General features: G+C 38.5%; 1 protein-coding gene across 2 annotated transcripts in view; it reads right to left on the bottom strand.

The window, feature by feature from the left end:
- prkdc (protein kinase, DNA-activated, catalytic subunit) overlaps nt 1-15488 on the bottom strand; it is a 68218-nt gene that overhangs the window by 4339 nt on the left and 48391 nt on the right. Inside the window, exons 66-84 of one of the 2 annotated variants that reach the window (XM_041247648.1) lie at nt 14878-15102; nt 13991-14099; nt 13704-13806; nt 13237-13423; nt 12408-12582; nt 11947-12137; nt 11644-11824; nt 11255-11415; nt 10943-11154; nt 9540-9627; nt 9312-9455; nt 7910-8117; nt 5418-5485; nt 4385-4605; nt 4104-4196; nt 3784-3864; nt 2794-2865; nt 1579-1780; nt 947-1135 (exon numbers count right to left, since the gene is read on the bottom strand). In XM_041247648.1, coding sequence (XP_041103582.1) covers nt 947-1135; nt 1579-1780; nt 2794-2865; nt 3784-3864; nt 4104-4196; nt 4385-4605; nt 5418-5485; nt 7910-8117; nt 9312-9455; nt 9540-9627; nt 10943-11154; nt 11255-11415; nt 11644-11824; nt 11947-12137; nt 12408-12582; nt 13237-13423; nt 13704-13806; nt 13991-14099; nt 14878-15102 — 2910 coding nt within the window. Of the gene's footprint in view, nt 1-946; nt 1136-1578; nt 1781-2793; nt 2866-3783; nt 3865-4103; nt 4197-4384; nt 4606-5417; nt 5486-7909; nt 8118-9311; nt 9456-9539; nt 9628-10942; nt 11155-11254; nt 11416-11643; nt 11825-11946; nt 12138-12407; nt 12583-13236; nt 13424-13703; nt 13807-13990; nt 14100-14877; nt 15103-15488 lie in introns of those variants that run through there. The other variant, XM_041247649.1, reaches the window with a different exon arrangement.

The raw sequence follows: 15488 nt of genomic DNA, 5'->3' as shown, positions 1-15488 counted from the left end.
ATGTTTTGTATCTGTGGGAGAACAGTTACTGTTATGTAGCTATTTTTGTTATCACAACAATACACCATAAGCTGCTTCTACCTTTATAACGGTGTCAGTTTTTATGTGAATTGAAATTTGGGCTTGTGCAATTGTAACAGGCAGTGTAGTCTGATGTACTGCCATGACAGATGTTACAAGCTCTTTACGCTGTCTCCTTTTATAGTGGTTAAGAAGATTGCTTGCAGTGTTCTTGGTGGCCACTTCAAACCCTGTACACTCACCCTGCTAATTGCTGCTTGAGTGCTTTTGAACTCTTTCAACACTGCAAACCTCTTATAAAAATAATAATCTTGCAGCAGGAGGCACTGAACTCATTTAATTGGTTATCTTATAGTTACAGTTTGAATAGTTAGTGCTGAATGGGGTTGTGTGGCAGTAACTGAGATTGTACTGTCTTAAAAGATTGTTAACCCAAGCAGACAATTGGCTTAAAGATCACAGAAATTACATTTTGTCGTGTATAAATTAACTGGTATTTTTAATGTAATTTTTTCCACTATGTTTTGTTCTTCCCGCTTCATTCTGTTTTTTCCAGTTTCATACACTTTGTGTTTGATTTCCAGTAGATGTTTCAGAGGCCTGATGCATTCTATTGTAAATACATACTGAGGAAATGGCACCAGGGCTGCTCAGAACAACCGTACTAGAGATTTCTGGTAACAAAAGGGCTATTTTTCAATTTGCATACCTCTAGTGCAGTCTATGACGTCTTACTGACAACCTGGTATTTGACATGTTATCAAAATTGCTTGTGTAAAACTGAGTGAAAACGTCAGCGTAAGCACTTGGCAAGTCCCACTGGAATACCTACTGGAATTGTAGCACAGGTTATCAGGTTCTTTTCATGTTCTTCCACAGATAGCTTCAAAGAAAAAGTGTTTGTGCAGAATCAGGGATCCTTTACCTTCCAGTCCAATGAAGGCTCTTTGACAAACACATCCATGGTGTTGATTAGGAGGTCTGGGTCTGCCCGATACGCCCTCAAAGAGTGAATCATCACACTGTGGATCCGGCCTGACTCCCTCATTGGCAGCATGAGGTTCAGGAACTGACGAGTCAGACGGAATGGCATGAGCTCCGGCACGGGCAGAAACTATAGCGAGTAGCAAAGAGTCAGGGAGGTGGCTCACACAACGCACGGTTAATACTTCATTTGTTTCCTTTTGCATAGGCTTATTAAAAACACACACACATACATACATAAGCGCTACACAAACACTGATACATGGGATTTTCACCGTTAAGACTCATGCATTTTCATTTACAGAATGTTTAGTGCTCAGTTATGAAGTGTTGCTCTCACAATCAGTGAAACCTGATATAATGGCTTGTGGCATCAGTGGGAGTGCTGCCTGCAGCTGGGGTGGAGGCCAACTCATCTTGCCCATTTTGCATGGATGGAATGGAATTGCACTTATTGGCAGGGGGAGTGTGATCTTTGTACAGACCTGCCATTTGAATCATGTAATATGAAGGGGTCAACTGACTAAAGCCAGAGAGATACTCATTTAAAAAAAAAAAATGACCTAACCGTACCTGTGTAGCAGACCCGAAGGCGTGTCCGAAATCAATGCCCACCATACCCCCGGTCTCCATGTTGATCATGAAATTAGAGAGATGCCTGTCCCCGATGCCCAGAATCCAGTGACTGATGCACATGAGGGCATGAGAGCAGGTGAAGTGCGATCGCAGGGAGAGGAAGGCCTCTGGGGTGGTACTCATCTTCATGAAGGCTCGCCTGGAAATGGGTTAAGTGGGAATAAACCTTAAAATGGAAACAGTCTGAGCTAGTAAGCACATGGTAGGCAATACTTATTTGAGGCTTTCATTTTGATTAAAGGGCTCCAACATACACTAATGTTACCTCCAGGATATGTACTTCCTGTTTCACTGGTATGGTTCACAGTATGGTTCAGCATAGCAGGTACTGCTACATACGTAATGGTAGAAGATGACAGCTCAGCTTCTAATTGCTCTCTTCGATTCTGGAGTATGGTGATTAAAATCAACATATTTTGTTCTTGTCTGATTGCATAAGTACAAAAAGTAACGCTGCGTACAACATCAACATCTTCAACCTAGTTTATTTATGCAAAAGCTACTTCAAGTGATGTCAGATTATTTCTATTGCGCGTGTTGAAAAATAGCAGTATTCTGAATATGCCGGTTTGCATGTAAACCATGAATATTAGTGGAATATTGAATTTAACTTGCATGTAAACAGCTTATTCAGAATACTCATTCGGAATACTCAAGTATTCCAAATATGTCTTGCAAATAAACGTGGTGAATAACAAGCCAATATACTTTAACATACTACCCCATATAATTGCAACTATTCAATTGGATTGTTAGACAATACAAGGATATATAATGGAGACAAATGGTGAAATAGGTTTAAAAGACTAGTTTGGATATCTCACACACAACATATTATGTATCAAAACATAAATGGATCAGGGGATAATTTAATGGATTTTTCTTTGTTTTTGGCAGTATCAAAAGGGACATAGGTATGAATATGCATGTTACCATAGAAAATTTCCATTTGATGTGGGAGATCACCAATTACATTCCTGCAGTCTAGAGATAAATGTATGTTTGTGTGTGTGTGTGTGTGATTTCTTTTGGTTATGGGATGAATTGAAACGTTCCACGTGGACATTATTATCCTCCAGCATTACAAGACATACATGATAACTTATGACGTGGGTAGATACATTTTATTTTTTTAAAGGTACAAATACCCACCTTAGAAGATCTTCTGGCACGTGATGTTCCACATTCCTAAAAGCTGTGACAGTCTCTGTTCTTTTTGCTTCCCTGCAAAGGAAATTGAATCAGACAAACATACTGTAAGGCTAGTGTCGGAGACAGTAACGGAAGGAAAACACCACAAGTTATGAAACATCCTCTGCATTAAACTGTAAAAATATTACAAAAACGCTGTTGGCTTAAACTTCAGTTAACCACAGCAGCACAGTGTGGAAGCTTCAAATATGCCGACAAGATCTGTACAATGTAAAAGACAAATCAACATATAACCTCAACACTTCTATGCCTTAGTAAGACCTCATCTTGAATAGTGTGTTCAGTTCTGGTCACCTCGCTACAAAAAAGGATATTGCTGCTCTAGAAAGAGTGCAAAGAAGAGCGACCAGAATTATTCTTGGTTTAAAAGGCGTGTCATGTGCAGACAGGCTAAAAAAAATTGAATCTATTCAGTCTTGAACAAAGAAGACTACGCGGCAACCTGATTCAAGCATTCAAAATTCTAAAACGTATTGACAATGTCAACCCAAGGGACTTTTTCGACCTGAAAAAAGAAACAAGGACCAGGGGTCACAAATGAAGATTAGACAAATGGGCATTCAGAACAGAAAATAGGAGACACTTTTTTACACAGAGAATTGTGAGGGTCTGGAACCAACTCCCCAGTAATGTTGTTGAAGCTGACACCCTGAGATCCTTCAAGAAGCTGCTTGATGAGATTCTGGGATCATTAAGCTACTAAAAACCAAACAAGCAAGATGGGCTGAATGGCCTCCTCTCGTCTGTAAACTTTTTTTGTTCTTACTTCAGAACCACACGTGCTTCAGTGGAGCGCTCAGTATTGTATCAGTTATAAACAATTCGCCAATCATCTGACAGATAGTAAATACCCTCATTCTCTTTATTGGGAGTATTCCCCACTGATACAGACCAAAGAACAAAAGGCACACCAGGTAAAGCAGTACTTACTTGTACATGGTAATATACTGGGCAATTCCTTTTACTTTTCCTGCCACCTTTGAAAGCCATTCCATGTAAGACTGAAGAGGACTGTGAAAATATTATAATTAATTTATTTAAAATCACATTTACTTACATTCTTAAATCATAATACAATCTCCCTGTGTAAAGGCAAATACACCAACGGGAATTAATAGAATTTAAAATTACAAAGTGTTAATTATATTTATGAGACTTTAGAACAACATAATTGTATGAACTAGCGCCCTATAGAACAGCTGGAGCACAATCTACCAATAGTCTCAGCCTGTAGTTGACTTAACGGTTACCGTGTAGACTGCTTTCGCTCTTCTTCCGTCATTCTGTCCAACAGGAATTCTTTCAACGTACAAGTGTTCTCGAGCCACTCGATCAATCCAATCCTTAACAAAACATACAAATGTGAACCAAAACAATAAAAAAAAACAGGAATAATCACATTTTACAAAAAATATATCAATAAAATCAACAAACCATTAAAATCAAAAAGGCAAGCTTAGAACGCAGAACCAAATGAAGCTGAACATTTAGCGTGATATACACATAACCCAATTCACCCCCATCACCATACCTGGTTGTCATTGGAATGACCTGGTAGGTTTTGAGCCGGAGGTTCCTCTGGCTGCAGGCGGCGTCGCAGGAGAGGATGATGTTCATGACGTCGAAAAGTTGTTCGATGCGCTGGTCTTGCCGCAAATCCTCACCTCCCTTCACCAGGAAGGGGTACTCTCGCTCGTCGTTACCGCGCATTATCAGACGCTTGGGCTTTCGTATGGAGTTCATCACTTTGACCTAAATGAAGCCACGCAAGAACACTAGTTACAAAATGGGCCAACGCTGCTCCTATATATTATATATATATCCCAATTCTCCTTGCAATATTGAAGGGAAGCAGGTCCTAATGTCACTTTGGCTAGGCCATTCACAAGCATCTCTCAACTTTAAAACTGGTCATGACAGCTCACCTCCTGAAGCAAAGAGTTGCACATTGAATAGCCAACATAATAATTGTTTTCTTTTTTTTTTTTTTAGATAAACATTTTTAAAGAGGGCTAGCCATGGTTTTAAAATCAATTGTTTTAGCACTTATTAGTATTAGAAATTAGCAATGGTCCTGTTTTTTTTCATTCAATATCTTTGGACTGCTGCTTGTATTTCATACTTCACATTTGGAATATATTTCAAAGGCAATGCTATACATGGAAAGTTGCTGCTGCTTCCTTGTACCTAATCGCTTCAAGTGGTCAAACTCACTTTGTAAGCCTAGCTTCATTATGATATGTGACCAAACACGGCAGCTATATTCTTGTATTTGAAATATTTGCATATCCTTAATTATTAACAAAGAAAAACAAATTAAGAATCAAATAATCCTCAGAACAATAAAAGAGAGACCAGTAATATTGTTAATAAAGCTCATTAGAAATGTAGGATTGAGGCTTGGATAGCACTGCTTTAAAAACAAATTAGAAAAAAATATATATATATTCTCATTACTAATTTATGACTAAACTATAAAAATGGTAGTGGCCAAATACTGACCAAATACCCTTAAAAAATGTATTTACTTTGTTTGACTGGATAATATCAAAAAGGTCACATACCCTTTCATCAAAGCCTGTAATCCTTGCATGGTATTCTGGTAACGGTTTAGATTTGCCATCATACTGTCCTAAATTAAGAGAGAAACCCTCAAATCATTTTATGAAGTTTGGGAAGAAGTGACTTACAAGTCAGCAAATTCGGCAAGGGATACTCTCTGTTAGACATTAATGGTGTTTTGTAAAGCTTTCCTGTACAAATAATATCCGCTCAGTGAAATCTAAAGACTTCAGCCTTTTGTACTAGCAAATTACTGATCCACATCCATTGCTCCCTGACCTATCTATAGACAGCTTTGTATTAAGTCTTACACAATTAGGCAAATGGGTGGGCCCTGATTAGATGTTACTGGCATTTTGTAAAACTATCATATTCAAATAAAATCCACATTGTATTGGATTAGTAATATACTGAATTTACAACAATGGTTTGCAGTACAAGTTAAGCAACTTTAGCCTATTAATTTCTAAACTAAACTAACTATTGTATGACTTAACTTTTAGATTCCAGCATGCTATGTAAAAAACTATATTTTTACGTATTCCTCCAAATGAGTGTAAATGAACGATGGGACTCACTTTGTATAGACTATACACAGGGCTCTGCAGTATAACATAGGCTACCAACTTCATTAACTTTAGTAAATCTAAAAAACTATAGTTCCCTTTTAAGTACAAAATGTAACCTCACAGGTATTAATCCTTTGATACCGTCTAACCTGAATAGATATTCCAAAGCTGCACAGTGCCAGTAATACAGTCGCGGCCCGCCCCCCGAAGGTATAATAGGACTGCTAACACTGAAAACATCATCATTTTTCCTTTCACTGCCCGAGAGAGAGATCTACAAACAGATAAGTGACACAGTGTTTGTTATATCTGATTGTTCATTTGTCTTTTTTGCTTATTGCAACTGTTTTTACGTGTTTTAGTAAAAATGACTTCACGTATTGTGCACTCAGTCGTGGTTGTTCGGTAGTCCCTCAGCGGCCTTGTGCTCTGCGCAAAGCCGGCAGCTCTGTTGCTCCTTCCCCAGGATCGAAAGCCTTAAGTCGGCTACCGGTGCTCTCTCGTAAGCTGCTAGCTTCGGTTGAAGTGTAAAATTAAATTTTTGTTTTTTGTTATAAAAAAATATATTCAAATAATAGTAACCGAGGCAGCTTCTGTATGCCTTTCCTGCACTCGTCATGCTCCCGCTGTGCTCAGAAAAGATCAATAAGTCCCATGGGAAAGCTCTGTCCAAACAGGCACTATCAAGATGGATCATAGACTGCATATAAAACGAGTCAACTTGCCCCCTCCAGAGAAGCTCACTGCCCATTCCTCCAGGGGCATGACAACTTTGTGGGCTTTATTCCAGGGTGCATCTGTCAAGGACATTTGTGATGCAGCAGTGTGGGCTACGCCCGACACTTTTACGCGGTTCTATTGGCTGAATTTCGTGGATCCACAAAAACCTTGATTTTGGAACAAGAGTGTTATGGGTGCCCTCGAGCTCGACCCTTACATCATAAAACTGGAGGTGAGTTCCCCCTCAATTCTTTAGCCCTATTACTTTTACTGGGTTCCTCATGGTAATGCGCAAGGTGGCCTTAGGAGAGCCTTGTAGCTTTTCACTTGTTCTGCAGTTTTCATTGCGACAGCTTTGGTATGTCTACCCATGAGGTAATGGTTACATTTCGTACTTGACAGGGAAGGTTAGGTTATTATCATAACCCTGGTTCCCTGAAATAGAAATGTAACCATTAACCTTCAAGGTGGCTGCAACTTATTGCAGCAGTCTTGAGGGAAAAACGATGACGTTTTGAGTGTCAACAGTGTCTTTTATGCCCTCGTGGGCGACAGCGTCACTGGCACTACATGCAGTTTTGGAATATCTATTCAGGTTAGATGTCATCAAAGGATTAAATACCCATGAGGTAATAGTCACATTTCTATTTCAGGGAACCAGAGTTATGACAATAACCTAAGAGCTTCTAGCAAATAAACTATTGTTAGACACTTTTACCTCCCATGGAATTCTGCAAGCGCCCAGCTCAAACTCCCTTCAAAATCACAATATAAAGATGACAGTGCATCCTGTGCAAAAGCACTTTTCCCTTAACGTTAAGGCTGCAGCGAAGGGTACATTTTGACATTCGAAGGTTTGGGACACATTACTGAAGATGGTACTAATTTGCATAATTTACTGGTGATGTCACCACAGCTACTAGTTTATATTTGATTGAAAATCCTATTATTTTACAGGTAAGCCATATAACAGTGGAATAAAACATTCACATGTAGTTTAAAAATATGTTGTGTAGAACAGTAAATCACGTTTTTATAATTGAAATAAAAATACACGTTGTTTATTTACACGTATCTGATGTCTGCGATATATACAGTAAGCTTGCATTGCAGCAGCACCAAGAAGGAACAAAGCCACATGTACAAAGACATTCCCATCGCTTCAGTTGCTGCATTCTCAGTCTCCTCAGCTTGCATACACAAACCTGGGATCTCTAGTTCATTTCTCAGGACCTCTGGTTTAAAGTTGCTCATCCATGGGGAGTACTCCTTCAGGTTGCCAGGCTCTTTCTCTTTTGCTTTATTCTGTACATCTATTAGCAAATCAGTAGCCTTCTTAAAGGCACCATGCTTCATATCAAACAGCTTTGTGCCTCCCTTTCCAAATGTTTTATCAAATTCTTTGCTGAAATTCTGTAGGAAAAACACAGGTCAGTGCCATTCATCCATTGCAACGGCTGTAAATTCAAAATCAGAGCTAGAAGTACATTGAAAAAATAGATAACCATGACTTGTAGCTACTGCATGCATATGTAAAAAATAATAATATTCAAATTATCCCAGATTCCTATACTCTCAAAAGCTTCAGTTGATTTATTTCATGATCAAGCTTCATCATAATTGTGTAAAAGTTTCTCTAGATCTACTATAACTTAGTATGATATACAGACGGAAATATAGAGAAGCAGGTGCCTTCATATACCCCACGATTCTGACAGTTAACAACTTGTGCTTCATTGTAATTGGTTTCATATAAATAAATATATTTAACAGACAGACACACAATAAAAGTGATAACAGTGCTAAAATTCATCACAATCTGACATCTGATATAAATCTGACAAGTGTTGCATAAAGACAGGGACTGGGACCAGCAGACAAGCCACCTGCATGAACCCCAAGAACATGATACACTCATCAACTCATGTTCAAGAAGGTCCTTAACAGGTTAGATCACAATTAGACAAGCAGCTCTTTAGATAGCTAAATAAATCTAAAGACACACACAGAGACTGTTGAACGGACAGACAAACAGCCTCAATATGACCTGAGATTATTATACGTTTTCTAAACCAGGTCCTTATAAACTTTCTAAACCAGACACAGTTGGGTAAGCGGTTCTTTAAATATGCAACTAAAACTAAAACTCAAAACACTATATAACATAAGTTCCCTCATCTCCGCAATGTATAACATATGTATTTTTTTCTATCCCTAGTTAGTTGTCCTGGAGGCATTATGAGTTTCCCTTCAGGATAACCAAATAGGAGATAGATTACTAATTTGACAGTGAAATAGTTGAGGTAAAAATAGTCAAATAGGTCAGCAAGCTGCCACTTTAAAAAAAAAAAAAAAAAAGTTAATAAATGTATTTGATAATGTAGTGGGCTCTATTACTGTTTATAATACTGTTCTGAAACTGCGCATTTCACAACTTACTTCACAGTAACACGAGACGTGGGAGTTGACTATTCAACGCTACCCCTACAACTAACACCAGATAGCTGGATGTTTATGGTACAGTAATGTAAAACAAAGAGGTTTACAGCGAGTCTACCTAAAGCTTAGCTATTCTTAATGTTTAATTGCATTAAAACGATACAGAACCTGAGCAAACTTCTTGCGGAAAGCCCCTATTCCTTGAGCTCTTGGATTCCCCAGGGTTGAATACATTTCTTCATACATATTCTTCAGCAGTTTCTTATCAATCTTTGGCTTTTCCAGTTCCTTCTTCACATCCTCCACCCAGTCCTGCCAGCAGAGAAAAAAAGTTACAATTACCAGTAATATTGAATTATTATGAATATACTTCTCAACACTAGTAGTCAGCACTACCTTAAAGAGCATTTCAGGGTTGGTGAGCTGCTGCAAGGCATCAATAAAGTTTTTAACAACACCCCCCTTATCTAGCTGGGACTTCAACCTATGAAATAAAGATGAAGAAAGAGACATTAACATATAGGCAAAACATTTACTCATGAGTTATCAAAAGGACCATTTTAATATATTAAAGAAAAAGAAAAAACAGTTGATGTAAACTTTTAAATGACGTGATATTCCTTGGAGTAAGGTAACCATGAATAAATCAAGCATAACCCTACACAACCACAGGAATAACTACAAATAAATGGGAATTAAAAAAGATTCCTTAAAATTGGGGGTGCACCGATAATCGGTAGCCTATCAACATGGCACCAACATAAGGAGAAAAAAAAACCACAAAATCGGCTACCTTCCAGCACAGAATTGAATGTTTGGTCAGGCACGCTTGACCAAACATTCTGTGTAGCGTGCTTGCAGTGCCGTGTAGCGTGCTTGCAGTGCCGTGTAGCGTGCGATCAACCTGCAGTAAATATGTCTCAAAAGAGCAGCGTTTGGACTTTTTTTTTTTAAATATCTGAAGACAACAGGATAGCCGAGTTGTGTGCAGCAGAACAGACCATGCTACAGTAAAGTTGTATTTGTATTGATTCAGGGCGTTGCAAGCGTTCCAAAATTTGTTATTTATTTTCTCAAACCAGACCACAGCGTAGTTCACACAGTACAGGCAAGGAGTATATCTTACTGCTGCTTCTCTCTATCGCTTTTCCTGTGTCTCTCTTTTTGTCACATCTAGTTTGATTATGGTCAGTTCACTGGTCTCTATAGGAAACACAATAGTCCAAAACAAAACTAAAAAGGTGCAGCCCTCCAATTCCGAATTGATAAATAAACGTGAATATTTCAGTCTTACACTACATTAAATCCAATGATGAATATTATTCTGATGCCTTTTTTAGGTTGAATCGTAAATAACATTGAAGGTTTAAGTTATTATTATTATTATTATTATTATTATTATTATTATTATAAATGTACTTCAAAATTACCTTTTGTAATTTGTGTTTATCTTGCTTAATCTGCATTGGTTGCGGGTGTATTTGGTGGCATTTTGAAGCAGAAATTGATTATTGTGCTGTCTTTTGTTAAGTAACAAATTCAAGTTTGACTGAATTTTGTAACCGGAAATGTATATATATATATATATATATATATATATATATATATATATATATATATATATATATATATATATACACACACACACACACTTTATTTATTTATTTATTTATTTATTTATTTTTTTTTAATTTGTTAAGTTGTGCTGCATTTTTAAGCAGTATATGCTTAAGAAATATTTCAACACAAGAAACCCACTCTTACAGTGTTGGTCCTCTTTTTATCATGGCTCTTGTTACCTTGTGACAAACTCTTTGTTTCGTTGGCCAATGGCTGAATCTTCAAAGTCATAGTTTTCACTGCTGATCATGAACGGGTAAAGGATAGCCTGCGGATAGCACTCCGCAATCTCCTTGATGACGTGCTGCACAGCAACAGCCTCCTTCTTATCAAGCAAGGCCATCATCTGACTGATCCAGCCAATCAGCTGCCAGCAGGGGACTGAGGAAACCTGTAAACATCACATAGGCTTCATTAAATACTGCTCCAAGGTGGGTTAAATGCCAGTATGCGTTAGAGAAGCTTAACATTTATTGAAGAATGTACCAGACCTCTTTTGCCATAAGGTCTATTGTCTCTGCTGGATAGAGCTCTATGATCTGCAGCAGCCTGGGAAATTTCAGCCTGGCCTCTTTGGAATTCAGCTTCAAGGCTTTCAGCATTGTGTCCACCACAACAGCTGGGAATTTTGGAAGTTCAGAAAATGTGGAAACTGGAAAAAATAATAAATTACACATTTTTAACTCACATAATATTTATTTTGTTCTGTAAAGCAGGAACAAAAACAAAAGCAACTCCCCCCCCATTATCCATACACCTATCCACACATTTTTACTATTAAAATAAACATTTCAACAGCTTCCATGTAAAGTCTGTACAGCGCATCTATTACAAGGACCTGCTGCAAACCACAGGGCAGGAGTCAAGTTTTGAGACTGACCTTTAGCACTCTCCTCCTCCTCTCGCAGTCGTTTGTCACAGAAGTTCGCCAGTGTCATGTAGGCCTCGATGGCTCCAGGGATATCGACGTGCTCTGCAGAGCGGGACTGCAACTCCTCTTCTGCCTTCTTCACAGCATTCTGCAGGTGCTGAAGGGCTTTCCTGTGCAGACCCACCACTACCTGCACAGATTCAGAGAGTGCACTGCAATGAGCACTACAAGAGATTGCACCATCGATACAAAAGCAATGCAATAACCTTAATAGTGAGGCAGCGGAACTACAGAAACCATCATAATTCATACCTGCTCAAGATTATCAGATGTGGTTCCCAAGAGATCCAGGACTTTCCCAGCTTTGTCTGCCCCAATGTGTTCCAATGCCGAGCTGTCTCTGGTCAGAGCATTAGCCATGATGTGGTAAGTGGTGCCTAAAAGGATGTTCTGGTCCCTCACAATGCGAGTAGTTGCCTTCGTATAGTCGATTTTTCTTTCCTCTGTGACAGAAAAATGTTAAGTATGTTCCTTAAATTAAGTTAGCTTGCAATACATTTTTCACACTGTGATCCACCGTTTTTTCATGCACAATGTACAGAGCAAGTAGCTTGTAATTTGAAAATATGGGAGGGTCCCACATGAGCAAAACTAATTATTTATGCTGCACGCTGGATACGAAAAAGTTATAGATTGAAAGCTATAATACCATATCCCCAAGTGTCAGCAAATCCCCAGGTAAAACCAGTGGTTTAAAGAGACTTCCACAGTACCTAAGAGCGGGATGGTTTTCATCACAGTCAGGATCTGCTCGGAGCTGCTCTGGGTCTGGCTGCGGCAGTGACTGAAGCAGCTGAATGAGTGAACCCAGCGGACCAGCCAGTCCCCCCGGTTCTTTGACTCCCTGTGCAGCTCTTTCAGCAACTTGGTGGCCACCGAAAAATTGTTCTGCAATAGAGAAACCCTTTCTTTAACACTTCATTGATATTTGTATTGTGCTATTTAATGTGCATTGGCAGATCCTGGTGATAGAGTTAATATGATAGGTAAGAAAAGCTTTTTTGTGGAGTTAAAACTACATCCAGACTTTGCCTGAAGTTGAGTTGCATCTCCAGACCAGAAACTCAGCAGCACAACTTTCTTCTTCCACCATGCTGCACTTGTGTGAGTGCACTTCATTGGAAACCCAGAGAGACACTTTGTGACAGCAAAAATGACAATACTCTTGTGTACTGCGCAGCTAATGTGGTACTGTAGCTTTAATTGGAAGATGACACGCACTGGGACGTTGCTGCTCACTGCTTGAGTTAGGTGGTGTCTCCGGATGATCTTTTCAGATCAGGTTTGGGTTAAATTTTCTGCATCGTGATGGGGTCATTCACAGGACAACCCCACCCCGAACACGAAAAGATTTCGGGGTTCTAAAAATTTTAACTAAACCCAAACTGATGCGATTGAATCGATCTAGATGGGGGCATATTTCATGTTGGGGTTCTAACTTATACATATTTTTAGGGATGCACTTAATACTTAATTGAACAGGTAACTAAATAAAGACGACTAAAATATAACTATTAATACTTGCTGCGTTTGTGTGTTTACCTGTTTTCTTGCACTATCAGCCATCATCAGTTTCATACTGAACTTGCAACCTCTTATCATGGAGTCAATGTCTTCTGGTTCATCCACTTCCATTTTCACACCTGTGTCCTCGCCTCCATCCACCTCCATACTGTTATCTGCTTCTGAATTGGTGAGCTTCCCTGAAATCTTATCCAAGAAGAAACACCTGGAATACAACAGGTTGACATTTAGTGTGCACTTTTACAGAGCCAGAAAGAAATCAGTAAAAGTAATTACTGTATTAAAAAAAAGGAAACTTTTATGAAGTCTAATCACTACGTTCATTTGGATTTACCTTTCTGCGATAGATATACAATATGCAAAACAAACAAAATCTGTAATTTAGATACCCACAACAGTTTTTTTAATATATAACACTCTATATCAATAACTCTTATGCAAATCGTGGATTGGAGACAAAAAACTAAATAAAATGGCAGTGTTACCGAGTTGTGATGATGTCATCCCAAACATTCATGGGGTCCATTTTATCATCAGGGTAACGGTCCGTCCATATTCTGATCAGTCTCTTAAGTGAAGTCGGTGAAACTACGAAGAAGAAGAATTATTATTGAAACAATCTGGTGTTACACTTTTTTCTTAAAGATTTTTAGATCTTGTACTGTGATGTGGGTTTCTGTACACAGAATGTGATATGTTTTTGCTAAGAATGTGTATATGACACAAAATATAAAGACACAGCTTTAATTGCATTTAAGTAAAAAACTCTTACCATCTTTTGTGATGAAGTTGAGGAAGTCCTGTATCTCTGTTAAAGCTTGGACAGACTGCAGTTTGGTGAGACGACTCCCAGGCAACAAAGTGTCAATACTGGAATAGTTCTAAAGAAATGAACACACATATTTATAAACACTAAATGTGCACAGTCTTTCTGGACAGTATTCATTAAAAATCCAATATCAGAGTTTAAACTAGAGCTGGGACAAATATCTGAATATTCAAATAAACATTTCTTTACATGTATTTTCAAAGAAAAAAACGTAAAACAGTAAAATGGCACGCATCACAACATGTTTTGCCTTGCGTCACATTTCCACCTAATAAAAAACACAGAAGACTAACACAGACCCAATTTACTTCAGGCTGTCCAAAAAATGTGAACATTTAAAAAAAAAAAAAAAAAGAGTCCAGAGAAGGATGGGCACACAACACAAGGTACCAAGTAGTGGCCTGTGCTCTTTCAGATTTGGGAAGCGAGTCAATCTGGGTCTGTTTCTGCCTGCCACACAACCCAGACCAGGAACGTCACTTGAAAATGTCTCACGTTTTTCAACGACTTTCAGCGGTGTGCACCGTGTTACTACCTGACCGGCAAAAATTAAGACGCTGATCCCAGGACTGAAGCCAAAAATGAAAACATACCTCAAAGCTTCAGGATAGACTGGAGTTGCACAAAGCAGACCATAATGCCAAAAAGTTATTTCAAATGATCGGGGAACATAGGAAGCACAGCAAGGCCAGATTCCTTGTACAGGTATTGTACTTATATGGATGTGACAATAGCTTTTTAATACAACTGTATTCATTAATACAAAATCACATTGGGAAAGATACTACCCCTCAATCACCTTTGTAAACTTAAAAGAAAAAAACATTTACCTGCATGAACACCTGCATGCAGTTGTTGACGTAGTACTTGGCTCTATCAAAGTCATCCTGCAGGATGTAGAGCAGACTGAGCTCCTGGCTGTAACTGGTCTCAATGATGCTTTTCCTCTCCTCTACCTTCATTGCATTGTCCACAAAGGTCAGCAGAGACTGGTCCAGCTCCCCCAGCTGCAGTAACTTCACTGAGCTGCGCATCACGTACGGCAAGTAGGCTTCCTAAAAGAGCAGCAGCAAAACCCACAACTAATCAGCACACTTATAAGGTCACTGAACCGAAATGTGTAAATTGCAGTAGTTATCAGTTAGGGATAGTTTTGAGAATAAGACTAAGATTTTTGCTGATCAAGTCACACGTCCTGAACGTGTTTACTGTAAACTTATTTTATTATCACTTTATCTGATGCACATTTAATTGCTATTTTAAATAGCTATTGATTGCACACTATGCTCTATAATATGGAATAAAACAGTTTTACTCTTTGTTACTCATCAGTCTTAATTTCGAGTTTCTTGAAAATAGTACAAAAACAGAACCAACAGCTATATCAAGGTTTACAGTATCTACTGCAAGGCAAAATCTTTTCTTGAATCTTGGCTGATTC

This window comes from Polyodon spathula, chromosome 4 (assembly GCF_017654505.1).
Source record: "Polyodon spathula isolate WHYD16114869_AA chromosome 4, ASM1765450v1, whole genome shotgun sequence".
In the NCBI taxonomy this organism is placed as follows: Eukaryota; Metazoa; Chordata; class Actinopteri; order Acipenseriformes; family Polyodontidae; genus Polyodon; species Polyodon spathula.
The sequence above is the reverse complement of the archived record's forward strand: the minus strand, read 5'-3'. Positions and strand labels throughout refer to the sequence as shown.